Below are 15,140 nucleotides of genomic sequence, written 5' to 3' on the forward strand. Positions count from 1 at the left end.
CTACTAGAGTTATCACAGTTAAACTGTGTCCTGCGGTCATTAGATCAATAGGTCAAAACAAACCTCAGGACCTCTGTTCCAAAAATGTAATGCCCATGTAGCTGTGGCTCTCACATGATATAAACCAGCTCGCTGACCCAGAGAGAAGCAAGGATACCCTTGCTATGGCCTGCAGCCCTGTGGGACACAGCAAAGGTTTACAGATTTATTCAGGCTGGAAGCCTGAGATCCACATTGAGTTCCCTTACTCCCATTATACATCTTTACAACCCTGAGTCCTTTCCTCACAATATGAACCTCTTATTAATTGACGATTCTACCATTATAGGCCTGGCTTTACCAGCTCAATGGCACTATAACTGAAGTGAAAGAGTGAAGTCACAGATGACGATGGCTTTAAGAGTGTGATAAATAAGACCCACTGAGAGTAACAGAGTCAATATTCCTACCAACATGCCAGCTGACTCACCTGATGTTTTCCAGGGCGTTTGTTACCTGCTGTTGCTCAATATCAAACAGTTTCACCCTGAAGCCTCCACTGGCAAACAACATAGCCCAGCTTCGCCCAATGAGGCCACTAAAGGGATAGAAAATCAGGAGAGGCTCTCAGTTAATTTGTAATTGAACAGTTTTTTATTCCTAACCCAGAATAATTTTTTTCAAATTATAAGCATCCTATTCTTAAAATATTTAATATCTTGAAATTACACATTTTAAAGTAGGTAAATACCAGTACTCACATCCTCCCACAACCACATCAAAATTACAACTAAAATACAGAACCATCATTCAGAACTGCCTGAAATCTGGCTGAATGTAAGCCCTACAACTAGAAAATTAAAGAAGAAAGCGCACTGACTGGTAGGAGGGGTGGAAGCATGGAACAGGCTGGTCCAACACCCACATGTGGCTGTTTTTATTTTATTTTTTTAAAATATATTTTTATTGATTTCAGAGAGGAAGGGAGAGGGAGAGAGAGATAGAAACATCAATGATAAGAGAGAATCATTGATTGGCTGCCTCCTGCATGCCCCCTACTGGGGATCAAGCCCGGAACCCAGGCATGTACCCTTAATCAGAATCAAACTTGGGACCCTTCAGTCCACAGGCTGACACTCTATCCACTGAGCCAAACCGGCTAGGGCATGTGGCCTGTTTTTAATCAGTAGGGATATCTTGGCTAAGGAGGCCTCCTGTGAGGAGCAAAGGGTTCCAGCCCCACCCCAGAACCCCACCTCAGAGTTCCAGCGCCAAGAAGAGAAGAGCCCATAACTTTGGGCTATAAAAACAAGCGAGGATTGTGGTTGAGTGACACAGAGGCTGCTAGAGTCCCAGGCAGTTCCTCTCAAAGGGCCTGTGCATGAACTTACTCGGACTCACTCCCTCTGAGCTCCAGCGCTGGGGAAGCAGCTTGAAAGGATCCAGGGACATATGGGAGGAACTAAACATGAGGACAAGAACAGACAAAAGTGCTAGGACCTCCCCAGCACAGAGCTGACTGGCAGGCACCATATCTGAGTCTCTATCACTGTTTACCAGTGGTTCTCAACCTGTGGGTCGCGACCCCTTTGGGGGTCGAACGACCCTTTCACAGGGGTCGCCTAAGACCATCGGAAAACACATATATAATTACATATTGTTTTTGTGATTAATCACGATGCTTTAATTATGTTCAATTTGTAACAATGAAAATACATCCTGCATATCAGATATTTACATTATGATTCATAACAGTAGCAAAATTACAGTTATGAAGTAGCAACGAAAATAATTTTATGGTTGGAGGTCACCACAACATGAGGAACTGTATTAAAGGGTCGTGGCATTAGGAAGGTTGAGAACCACTGCTGTTTACCCTGCCCTGGTGATTCCCTGAGATCCTGCCCCACCCAATTTGCAGCCCCACCCAAAGTCTTCACAGTGTCTTTTCCATATGAATAACCTATTCTGGCTCAAACTTCAGACTTTCCTAAGATCTCTCAAAGAACCAGCAGCTGGACTCAATGTACCCCATACCTCTCAATAAGTTAAGTGGCCCAGGCCCGGCACTAGCAGTAGTTTACCAAGGTTCACAGCTTGGCCTCTCCTGAGTATCTCCAAGCCCAACACAAGTAGCACCCATCTGGAGATCACTCTGTAGCTCATGCTGGGTGGCCCCAACAGAGCACAGGCAGTGACTGACTTTGTACCTCCCAGGAGGCCCCAGTGCCAGTACACCCAGTGGAGAACTTCAGACAACACCAGGTTATAACTTTACCACATCCAAGAGCAACGCACTCAGGGGCAGACTCAGTGAGCACCAAAGCCCCACTGAAGCAAGTCCTGCTCCATAGGGGTATCTCTGGCACAGCAATTCTTTTGCTGCAGTTGAAGCAGGTCCTCACAGCCAATTGGCCTGGAGGTCGATTCCTCCCAGTGATGTCAACAGCAATCAAGGCTCAACAACAACAGGACCGTACACACAGCCCACACAGGGGTGCACCTAGAGTGCCCAGCTCAGGTGACTGAGGAGGCTGAGCCACTGGGTCCTACAGGACACCTACTACACGAGGCAACTCTACCAATTCCATGAGACATAGCAGCTCAACCTAATACATAGAAACAAACACAGGGAAGCAGCCAAAATGGGGAGACAAAAAAACAGTACCACAAATGAAAGAACAGAAGAAACCTCCAGAAAAATAACTACATGAAATGGAAGCAAGCAAACTACTAGATAAAGAGTTCAAAACAACGGTTAGCCCTAGCTGATTTGGCTCAGTGGATAGAGCATTGGCCTGCAGAACAAAGCATCCCAGGTTCGATTCCGGTCAAGGGCACATACCTTGGTTGCAGGCTCCTCCCAGGCCCAGGCCCTGCAGGAGGCAACCAATCGATGTGTTTCTCTCACATTGATGTTACTCTCTGTCTTTCCCTCTCTCTTCCACTCTACCTAAAAATCAATGGAAAACTATCCTCAGGTGAGGATTAACAAAAAACAATAATGGTTATAAGGATGCTCAAGGATCTTAATGAGAGGTTCAAGGGACTTAGTGAGAATTTCATGGATCTCAGTGAGAACATCAAAGACATGAAAAAAGACCAGTCAGAAATGAAAGATACACTAACTGAAATGAAGAATAATTTACAGGGAATCAGAAGTCAAATAGAGGATGCTGAGAATCAAATCAAAATTTGGAATAAGAGGAAGCAAAAAGACACCCAATCAGAAGAGCAAAAAAAATCCAAAAATGTGAAGATTGTGTAAGGAGCATCTGGGACAAAGTCAAGCATACCAACATTCGCATCATGGGTGTGCCAAAAGGAGAAGAGAGGGAGCAAGAAATTGAAAGACTATTTGAAGAAATAATGACAGAAAACTTCCCCTACCTCGTGAAAGAAATAGACTTACAAGTCCAGGAAGTGCAGAGAGTCCCAAACAAGAAGTCCAAAGAAGACACATAATAATTAAAATGCCAAAGGTTAAAGACAAGAGAAAAGCAGTTACCTATAAGGGAGCTCCTATACGACTGTCAGCTGACTTCTCAAAAGAAACTTTGCAAACCAGAAGGGGGTGGCAAGAAATATTCAAAGTGATGAATAGCAATTACCTACAACCAAGATTACTCTACCCAGCAAAGCTCTCATTTAGAATTAAAGGTCAGATAAAGAGCTTCACAGACAAAATTCATCACCATCAAAATAATATTATATGAAATGCTGAAGGATCTTCTTTAAGAAGAAAAAAAAAGACCAAAAATATGATCAATAAAATGGCAAAAGATACATATCTATCAACAATTGAATCTAAAAATCAAAATAAATGAACAAGAAATCTAATGAACAAAATAAACTGATGACTAAAATAGAAGTAGAGGCATGGAGACATGGAACAGAGTGACCAATCTCAGAGGGAAGGGGGATGGAGGGAGTAGGAAGAGATTAACTGAAGAACTTATATGCATGCATGCATTACCCAAAGACACCAGGGTGGTAAGGTCTGGAGCGGAGCAGGATCTGGGTGGAGGAGGGCAATGGGGAGGAATAATGGGGGGATACTGTAATACTCTCAACAATAAAGTAATTTTTAAAAATACACATTTTGATAGCTGCATTGATTCTAAATGTTGTCTTTGTCCACGTAGGAGCTCCTGAATCCTCAATTCCAGCCCAGCATTAATGTGCATGGAGTACCACCGGACAGGTAGTTAACAGGCACTTACACACTGAAACAAAAAGTTAGAGTTGGGAGGTGACAGGGATGAGACAGACCTCCTAAGGGATCCTCCATCTGACCATTTCACTTATACTGAAGAATAGGTAGAATTTCCCCTACCTCTTAAATAAATAAATAACTGCTATTACCACTGGCATTAGACCATGTATTAGGTGCCAGGCAACATTAAAAATGTTATGTGTCCCACCTCTGTTAATCTTTACAACAATCCTCCAAAGTCAGTACTATTATTATTTCCATTTTATACAAAGAAAAACTGAGGCACAGATGGGTTAAGATGATACATGCTGTAAGTGCTAGAGCTGAAATGAACTCCAGCAGTCTGACTCTTGAGTCCTTACCATTACGTTCTGCCCACTGCTTCAGATTTATTGAAAATAAAGGGACAGAGGAACGTGTTAAATGACATTACAGGGTTACATTCAGCAAATTCCAGAATGGAAAATTTTACAAATGATTCATGTTCTTCAATAAGTAACTGCCAGGACCCAGATCATTTCTCAGAGTTATGTTTGCAGAACAATGCTGAGAGAAGAGGAAATATATCCCTCAAGGACAAAGAGCAAGCTTGCTTACCTCTTACTATAAAAAACAGTGGCTTCCCCAAGTTCAATGTCCCTCTCCTGGAACATACTCAATGAATCTGCAGCTTTCCACCAGCCCCTCCACCTCACCTCCATGGGACTCGGGGAGAAGGGAACCATCCCAAGTATAAATGTTCACGCGGCCTGCTCTGCTGTGATTAATAAAGTCCTTTGTCTCTGACCCTGCAGTCTCACGTCCTTTGCCAGCTTTCAAGAAACAGTAACCAGCTAACTTACTAGTATGCAGGTAGCCTGAACGGACAGTAGGGCAAGCTTGTCTCAGTCATGGTGTTATTTCACTGAAGTAATTATACGAGCCACTTTGGGGAAGGGAGGCTAGAATAGCAGTCACAGGGCGGGCTCCAAGAAGCATTCTCCCCACTCTATCTCCTCTCACTTCCTCCTTTTTCAGCTAATCTGTAGTTCAGGTTCTGAGCACAGAAAGGGCTTCACACTAGAGATAGTTACAATCCCTATAGCTTCTGTCATAGCTTTCCGGCCCAAGTGATTGAAGCAAAGAGCTTAGCACACCTCCCATTAAGGAAAAATCCTGCAATTGCCACAGAAGTGCTATCCAAGCTTCAAAGCTCTCTCAGAATGCTCACTTGAGCTAAGCCTTTAATGCATACAAAGGGCCATTGAGAGGGGCTACTGTCTTCTTATAAGGTATCTTATGTGAAACTGTATAGGGGAAAAAAGTGAAAGCAACTGAAATAATCTCTACACAACTTCTGGAGAAGGGAGCAGGATTATGCCATGGATTTTATTCCATATTCTTCTGCAATATTGAAATATTTTGCAATTAAAATTTATATATCAGTTCCTATAAATTTTTTATGAAATGCTCTGTGCTCTAGACCTACATTGTCCAATATGGTAGACTCTAGCCACATGTAGGCATTTAAATTAATTAAAATTAAGTGCATTTTAAAACTCAATTTATCCAAAATACTAAGCACATTTAAAGTACTCAACAGCCACAGGTGATAGTGCCTACCATCTTGGACAGCAAGGGTATATGAGAGCACTCAGTCTTTGCAGACGGTTCTATTGGACAGATCTGTCTAGACCAGCGGTTCTCAACCTGTGGGTCGCGACCCCTTTGGGGGTCGAACGACCCTTTCACAGGGGTCGCCTAAGACCATCGGAAAACACATATAAAATTACATATTGTTTTTGTGATTAATCACTATGCTTTAATTATGCTTAATTTGTAACAATTAAAATACATCCTGCATATCAGATATTTACATTATGATTCATAACAGTAGCAAAATTACAGTTATGAAGTAGCAACGAAAATAATTTTATGGTTGGAGGTCACCACAACATGAGGAACTGTATTAAAGGGTCATGGCATCAGGAAGGTTGAGAACCACTGGTCTAGACCATTTGAAGAAAAAGAAATCCAGAGTTTGAAAGAGATAGTCCATGCATGAAGACATCTTTTCCTTCTTCAAACACAAACAGACACTCACTCACTCTAGAGCTGCAAGGTGGTCAGTTAGAAGGCCAATTAACATTCATGCTGGTCATCCCAACTGACCAGCCATTGACCTTAAACATTCCTTCTATTGCCCTTCTCATAATGTTTGAAACATGCAGGGACTTACTTAATTGTAAAAGAAGCCCTTACTGCAGCCTAAGTCTAAAAAGAAGAATTATTTCACAGTGGGGTTTACAGTGGTGTGTTTACTCTGTGATAATCATTGAGCTGTATGCATGATTTCTGCACTTTACTGTATTAAGACAGGTCATATTTCTTAAAAAAATAATTCGTTTTTGCCACTTTGTTGTTTAAGAAAATATCATACCTTAAAAAAATTAGTCATCCATACATGTAAAAGCCTTTGCCCACATGGTGATCAGGCACCTGACCCTGACTCCCTCAGGGATGAGAGCACCACTTAACTTCTAAAGCAGTGGTTCTCAACCTTCCTAATGCCACGACCCTTTAATACAGTTCCTCATGTTGTGGTGACCCCCAACCATAAAATTATTTTTGTTGCTACTTCATAACTGTAATTTTGCTACTGTTATGAATCATAATGTAAATATCTGATATACAGGATGTATTTTCATTGTTACAAATTGAACATAATTAAAGCATCGTGATTAATCACAAAAACAATATGTAATTATATATGTGTTTTCCGATGGTCCTAGGCGACGCCTGTGAAAGGGTCGTTTGACCCCAAAGGGTTCGTGACCCACAGGTTGAGAACCGCTGCTCTAAAGCAACCTTAGCATCAGACCCTCAATCGATTGGGTCCTCTGACATCCTGTGTCCACCACACAGTGAAACTGAGAACTGGTGTAGAGGAAAAGGGAACTGCAAATGCCAGGCATGGGGAACAGGAAGAGCTAGCAGGCTGAACAATGGTAGAAGGGAGAGGTGCTTCAATTGGTATTTTTATAAAAGCCCAAAGTGCTATAGCTGCTTTTACAGAAAAGACTTTCCATAAAGGAGAACATAACAGATTCGAGGTAAACCTCCTCCCACTACTTCACTTGCTTTTTCAAAATAAGTCTAAGCACCTCTCAAATGAGTCTGCATTACAATGGGAGCCACTAAAAGCAGGAGAAGGCAGCTTTCTCAAAATCTGCTTTCTTGATTAACAAAGGTTTCATCATTATTTAAACCCGAATGTCCAGAACAGTAGCCACCAGCAAAATGAGGCTATTAAGCACTTGGAAAGTGGCTAATAAAATAATTCATAGACAGAAACCCCATTTAAAATGAAGTCAGGCCCCAGTCGGTTTTGCTCAGTGGATAGCATGTCGGCCTAAGGGTCCCAGGTTCAATTCCGGTCAAGGGCATGTACCTTGGTTGCAGCCTCTCTCCAGCCCGGGCCCTGGTCAGGGCTCGTGCAGGAGGCAATCAATCAATGTTTTTCTCTCACATCAATGTTTCTCTCTCTTCCTCCCCTCTTCCACACTCTCCCTGAAAATCAATGGAAAAATATCCTTGGGTGAGGATTAACCATAATAATAATTAATAAATAATAAATAAATAAATAAATAAATAAATAAATAAAATGAAGTCAGGCGGCCAGATGGGGTGCTCTCTTGCTCCGAGATGGTGGAATCCAACAGGAAGAACTCTTTATCACAGCTCTCCAAACTTCTCTTCCTCTATAAAACAGGGTTCTTCTCCTTTGTTCTCAGGATTTGCCTGAGGTTTGCCAGAAGACCACATGTCCCAAAGTGCAAGGCTTTGTTATTCCTGAATAAACCCATTTTGTTGGAGAAATATTTAGCTGTTTAAAGTCAACACCAGTCTGAAGTGATATGCACTGTAAGTATAAAATACACACTAGATTTTGAAGACAATACCAAAGAAAAAGTAAACTATTTCAGTAATATTATTTTATATAAATTCGATGTTGAAATAATACTTTGGAAATATTATGCTAATTAAATATATTATTAAAATTAATTTCACCTTTTCTTTTTACTTTTTTAAGATAACAAGAGAAAATTTAATTATGTATGTGGCTTGCATATGTGGCCCACATATTTCTTCTAAAGGGCAGTGATCACTTAAACAATTATCTAGTATTATAATTCAATCACTTATAATTCAATCAATAGTTAATTTATATCAGGAAGCCTAGTTCCACCCCCAGCTATTCTACTATGCTAAAATCATACAGAAGTCAGTCACATCTCCAAGAGACCTATAGTCATCTATAAATGCAGTGGGAGGAGGAGGATATTTACAATAAAACACTAGTTTCCAACCTTTCCATCAAAGATATTTTTTACAATACTCCAAGACATGAAGATCTTCATGTTTGAATAGTGTCTGTCAAATAAACTAACTAATCTTAACAACATTGTTTATAGCAAAAAAAAAAAATCAACATGAGACAAATATCCAAGAGGAAATAATATTTATAATATAGCTATAATAATAAACACGTAATATGCTAATTAGACCAGACAGCTGAACGACCTTCCGGACGTCATTCCAGATGTCCTTCTGGACGAAGCCGCAGCAGCGGGGGCAGAGGCAGAGGCAGTTAGGGGCGATCAGGCAGGCAGGCGAGTGGTTAGGGGCGATCGGGCAGGCAGGCAGAGGCAGTTAGGGGCGATCAGGCAGGCAGGTGAGCAGTTAGGGGTGATCAGGCAGGCAGGCAGGCAGAGTGGTTAGGGGCGATTCGACAGGCAGGCAGAGACAGTTAGAGGCAATCAGGCAGGCAGGCGAGCAGTTAGGAGTGATCAGGCAGGCAGGCGAGTGGTTAGGGGCGATCAGGCAGGCAGGCAGTGTGGTTAGGGGCGATCAGGCAGGCAGGCAGGCGAGCAGTTAGGAGCCAGCAGTCCTGGATTGCAAGAGGGATGTCCGACTGCCTGTTTAGGCCCGATCTCTAAACCTGAAAAAATTATATGAATAGGCGAAAACTAACTTGAAATAGATTCTACTGCTTTAGTCTAATAACAGCAAATAAGATATAGATCAAAATGGCAGAGATTAAAAAGACTGACAATGCTTCATGTTGGCAAAAAATTTATGTTAGCAAAAAATTTAAAACTAACCATCTAATATTCAGAATTGGTTAGTAAATTGGGCACAGATAAAGCAAATATACCAAAATAACAAAATTTTAACAATTGTTGAAAACAGATGGGTGTGCGGGTATTGTTTTTTCTATACTTTCAACTTTTCTGTGTGTTTGAGAATTTTCATAATAAAAAATTGGGGAGAAATTAGTTATAGTCCATATAACAGGCATTAAAGACAAAGTTGATTTATTTTTACTTAATAGGTTTTATGGCCTGTATTGCCCACATTCCCCGATAGGGCCCACCAATAGCAGAATGCCAACTCCTGGGAACCCACAAGCAACCATTAACCCCTACTGTCCCTCCTAACTCTAATCAACATGAGGTTTCTGTTTAATAAACTTCACAGTTATTCAGTTATATACAGGAATAAGTTTCTCTGTAGATGTGATAAGCCAACAGAAATGAATGCCTGAGGACTCCCCCCAAATGCAAATTTGTCTTTAGGATACCCATTTCTACTTCAATTTTTTAAAGTTGTCATTATCAGATTTTCCCTCTTTATGTTCCCACAGACCTACACTCCTTTCTTATTTTTTCAAATGCACACTTACTCTCTCAAACCCACCATTCTGAAGGGACTTGCCTTGGGGTTCACAGAACAGCTAAGTGGCCCTAAGGAAGAGTGGCCTTTATGAAAAGATCACTGGAGAGGAATTAAAGAGAGACTCTATTTCTAGCAAGTACTTTTTTTTTTAATATATTTTATTGATTTTTTTACAGAGAGGAAGGGAGAGGGATAGAGAGTTAGAAACATCGATGAGAGAGAAACATCGATCAGCTGCCTCCTGCACACTCCCCACTGGGGACGTGCCCGCAACCAAGGTACATGCCCTTGACTGGAAACGAACCTGGGACCCTTGAGTCCGCAGGCTGATGCTCTATCCACTGAGCCAAACCGGTCAGGGCTCTAGCAAGTACTTTTAAGAGGGAGTCTGGTATTGATGGAAAAACAATGGCCCAACAGGTTTCTGAAATTGAAATATGTTAGTTTTCAGTCTATTGAAATCCAAGAATGAAACTCAACCAGGTTTTAGGGAATTTAAATGGATGTTTTTGGAATTACCTATGGGACTGGGAGAGAAAGAGAAAGAAAGGGGGAGTGAGGAAAGGGAGGGGAGAGAAAAGGATGAAGGGCAGGAAAGCAATGCTACCCTAGAAGCAGAGATGAGTGTCTGTGAGGTGCTGAGAGTGTGTGAATAGATAGGAATTTCTATCCTGTGCTATGTCCTGTGGTCATTATAGTTTGCCATCCCCCACCGCCGCCCCCTAATTCTGACTTCCCAAGTGCAGCTCCTACTCCAAACTGTACTCCTCCCCCTTGATTAGGTGCAGACAGAACACTACTCCAAGGCAGAGTGGGAAACATACAACACTCCAGCCCTGGACATCAAAAATGCAAGGCAAGCAGAGTCACTTTACCTGGTGCAAAGTGCACTTATATACATTTTTTTATTATTATTATTCCTTTACTAGGCAGCCACACATACCCATGTGCCTGGAAAGGACAAGGGCACAGTTAATGCCACTGATCTGTGAGCAAAAGAAAGGTGACAAAAGGCATCCTGACTCCTTCCTTTAATAGACTGTAAAACTGATGGGGAATAGGGTAGGCGAACTCCTTAGTGGTATAGAGGTTCACAAAGCCACCCCAAAAAAGGTGCTTCGAACTATCAATAGCAGGTATCAACATGCAGATAGTACCCACATGTGGGTAGACTACTATGAGAGCTTACCAATGGTAAGGTACACATAAATGCCTTTTTAAATAATAGTAGCAGGAAATATAAAAGGGATGGGAGCACCAACCGTAACAATTTGGATGGAATCTAGGCTGTTAGGCTGACACACCTTAGCAAACTGAAAAGGGCGCACTTCCCCAAGAATTAGGCATGCCAGATGTGTTCGCCAAGCACGTGTTCCCACCCAGTGGCATGGTGGGGACCAGAACCCGCTCCCACGCCCCGCGAGCATTGGACACTCCCGCTGGGCTCGTCCCATCTCGGTCCCTTACTGGCTGTGGCCTTGGGTCCCTAAACTGCTCAAGCTCGGTTTTCTCTTCCATTAATGGGAATGGTTAACAACTCAGTTCTGCAGCCACACATCATGCTGCCCACACGGAACGACTGGCACATTCACTGGAGCTCGCTCGCTGGCGGGCAGCATACCCGGCGAGTCCACTACTGCGCGCAGCCTGCTCCGTCAGCTTTCCGACCCGCCATGCGTCAGCACCGTGCTCCGCCGCACTTCCCCGCGGGCCCCGCGGGCGCCGCTTACCTGCCAACGATGAGCACGGGACCGGCCGCCGAGGTCGCCATGCCGGAGCCGGGCTGGCCTGGAGGCACTGAGGGTCGGAGTAGCCGGCTCTGACTTCGGGCTCGCTGCTATGCTGGGCCCCACGCCAGACGGGCGATGACCCACACCTATTGGCTGCGCTCGGAGTCGCGCAGCCCAGATTGGTTCCGATTGGCTGCGGATTGGCTAGGGCGGGGCCAGGGCTGACGCGCGCCTCGGCCCCCCGCAAAGGGCGAGGCTGGGGACTGAGCCTTGCCCCCTCTCCCCCTTTTCTCCCCTCCTCCTCCCCCGCCCCGCCCCGCCCCGTGCGTAGGGGCGTGGGCAGAGCTGTCCCCGCAAAACCCACTGGAGGGAATGCCAGTGGGAAGCACCGGGCCCAGACACGCGGAGTTCAGTAATTCATTGTTTATTTTTTCAGTTTTCCACCCTCACCCTAAAGTCAGTGTGCCTGACCCTTTTTGGAACCCAGGAGCAAACAGACCAAAAATAAAGGGCATCCATCACACATCACATGACAGCAGTGTATGTCTACACAGCACACAGTTCTGGGAAGTGCCGCGGTCATCCCATTCAAGGCGATTACTCGAGTGGAAACACATCCAACACCAGTAGACTCATGACAAATGGAGCTTTTCCTTTATTTGTTTTCCCCAGTCAGAAACATGGAAAGAGGGAGTCAGAGGGGAGGCTAAGCTTTGAAGATCCACTTCACAAATTATCAATAAACATTTGAAAAGGTGTTCAACTCAAGAAAAGAAAAACGAAAAGCACACAACAAACATAAGTTATCCTTCACCCATCAAATTGGCTAAAATTACAAAGATTGATGATATTCCCATATTGGCAACCAATACTCTTTCCTACACACTTGAAGGCAGGCATATACTTCAATAGGCTTTCTGGAGAGAAATATTACAGTATATTGTTGGACGAGCTGTCACCATGAGGCCTGAGCATCCCTGCACCTTCCTGCTGAGTGTCAGAAGCCAAGATTTATCCATCTCCTGATACTGAGCAGTTTCTGTAGCTATTCACACAGGCAGCTAAAGGGGTCAAGGCACCCGCAGGATGATTATGACTACTCTTGGAGTAGAAAGAGACTGGCTTTTTTGCTGCTCACTACAGTGATGGCTCTTTAATTTTTTTATAAGAGATTATCAGTGATAATCTCTTTTGTTGTTGTTGTTTTATTTTGTAATATATTTGTTGTAATATATTTTTATTGATTTCAGAGCGGAAGGGGGGAGGAGAGATAGAAACATCAATGATAAGAGACTCATTGATAAGCTGCCTCCTGCACACCCCACACTGGGGATTGAGCCCACAACCAGGGCATGTGCCTTGACCAAATCGAACCGTGAGCTCCTGGTTCATAGGTTGACATTCAACTGAGCCATTCTGGCCCAGTGGCTCTTTGCTTTAAAACGTGCTGGTCCTTGGCCCATTGCAAATGGCCCTCTATGTAACCCTGTGGGAACTGGAGGCTCCAAAACCAAATGTATATACATATGCAGACATCCTGGCTATTACTATTGCCGTGAGTACTAGTAGTCTCATGTCTTCTGTCAACTTCCACAAAACTATGACCCATTATCTTGTTTGTCTGCAATAAGGTGACCCCCTACTATCCTCCCCTTCCCACAGTGCTTGAAACATCAAAATTTTAAATGTATGTACCCTTTGGCTTTCTGATTCCAGTCCTATAGAAATACTCACAAGTAGACACCGAGATAGGCTAAGCTGTTCGTTTCAGCATAGTTTTTAATAGAAAAATATTGAAAACATGATGAATATCTATCAATAAGAAACAGTTTTGAGGATTATAGTACAGAGGATTTCTACGTGTGCCCAAGATGCTCTTCAAAAGACACTGTTAAGAAAAATAAAAATACCAACCACACACTGGGAGAAAATATTGGCAAAACACATATGTAGTTAAAAGCTTGTGTTCAGGACATACAGAGAAGTCTTGTAACTCAAAAAAGGGAGAAACAACCGATTAAAAAGTGGGCAAAAGATTTGAAGAGACAGTTCACCAAAGAAGATATATTAATCGTCAGTAAGCAATGAAAAGATGGTAAACATAACTACTAATCAGAAAATGTGAATTAAAATCACAATGAGTTACCACTACACACCGGGTAGGATTAATATTAAAATCACCTTGTGTTGGTAAGGATGTGGAACAATTGAATTCTCATATTATTTCTGGTAAGAATGCAAAAGGAAGAGTCACTTGGGAAAAGAATTTGGCAGTTTCTTCTGAAGTGAAACATATACTTAACATATGACTCAGCAACTCCACTCCTAGGTATTACACAAGGGAAATTAAAACAAGTGTCCACACAAAGATGTGTACATGAAGATTCTTAGCAGCTTTATTCATAACTAGAGGCCCGGTGCACAAAAATTTGTGCACTGGAGGGGGGGGTCCCTCAGCCCAGCTTGCCCCCTATCACATACTGGGAGCCCTCAGGGGATGTCCTACTGACAGCTTTGGCCCGCTCCCTGCTCCCCTTGGGGAGCTAGCCTAAGCCGCAGTCTGGCCAGGCGACCGGGCTGATCAGGGGAAGGCGCCAGTTCCCATCACCCCGCTGTTGCAGCCACTGCCAGTCACCGCAGCCACCAAGGTGTTTTCATCAACACGGACTCCAGTCCCTTCACCATGAAAAAATGACAACTTTCTTTAAGCATTTTCAAGATGTGTCTCTCATAGGATATGACATTTCTTTCTTTCTTTCTTTTTTTATCCTCACCTGAGGATATGTTTCCATTGATTTTTAGAGAATGTGGAAGAGAAAGGGAAAGACAGAGAGAAACATCAAAGTGAGAGGAACACTTTGATTGGTTGCCTCCTGCATGAGCCCTGACCTGGGCCCAGGCCAAGGAGGAGCCTGCAACCTAGGTACATGCCCTTAGTCAGAATTGAACCCAGACCCAGCAGTGGGAAGGCCAAGGCATTATCCACTGAGCAAAACCAGCTAGGGCAGGATATGACATTTCTTAGCCCTCCAGCAGCGGACCTTCCTTTTTTTCTCCAGGAGTGTGGTAAAAAACCCTAGATCACCTTTTTGGATTCTTATTACCCAAGTTACTAAGAATATTACCAGTGACATACAGGGAGCTAAGCCAATGAGCAGTCAGAAAAGGTGTTTCCTCTGTAGTTCACACCAATTGCCAGCTTGGCCCCTGCCCAGGCCTAACGCCTCTGGCCAAGTCATTAGCCCTGGGAAGGGGACCTCCAGCTCCCTCAATCGTCGGCTCAGCCCCTGCTCCCCATGATCGCTGGCTCCGCCCCTGCACAGGCCTAACACCTCTGGCCAAGGCCTTAGGCCTGGGCAGGAGACCCCCAGCTCCCACCATCGCCGGCTCCTCCCCTGCTACCCACGATCGCTGGCACCGCCCCTGCCCAGACCTAAGGCCTCAGAGGCATTAGGACTGGGCAGGGGAGGCGCAGCCCACCGCGATTGCCAGCTGCA

General features: G+C 43.7%; 1 protein-coding gene across 3 annotated transcripts in view; it reads right to left on the reverse strand.

Annotated features, from left to right (window-relative positions):
• Positions 1-11,807, reverse strand: part of CRYL1 (crystallin lambda 1) — a 144,925-nt gene extending 133,118 nt beyond the window's left edge. Inside the window, exons 1-2 of one of the 3 annotated variants that reach the window (XM_023751178.1) lie at positions 11,644-11,807; positions 470-577 (exon numbers count right to left, since the gene is read on the reverse strand). In XM_023751178.1, coding sequence (XP_023606946.1) covers positions 470-577; positions 11,644-11,684 — 149 coding nt within the window. In that variant the 5' untranslated portion in view covers positions 11,685-11,807. The remainder of the gene's footprint in view (positions 1-469; positions 578-11,643) is intronic. The other 2 variants (XM_006085495.3, XM_023751176.1) reach the window with 2 other exon arrangements.
• Between the last annotated feature and the right edge of the window lie 3,333 nt (positions 11,808-15,140).

This window comes from Myotis lucifugus, unplaced genomic scaffold (genome assembly GCF_000147115.1).
Source record: "Myotis lucifugus unplaced genomic scaffold, Myoluc2.0 scaffold_19, whole genome shotgun sequence".
NCBI lineage: Eukaryota > Metazoa > Chordata > Mammalia > Chiroptera > Vespertilionidae > Myotis > Myotis lucifugus.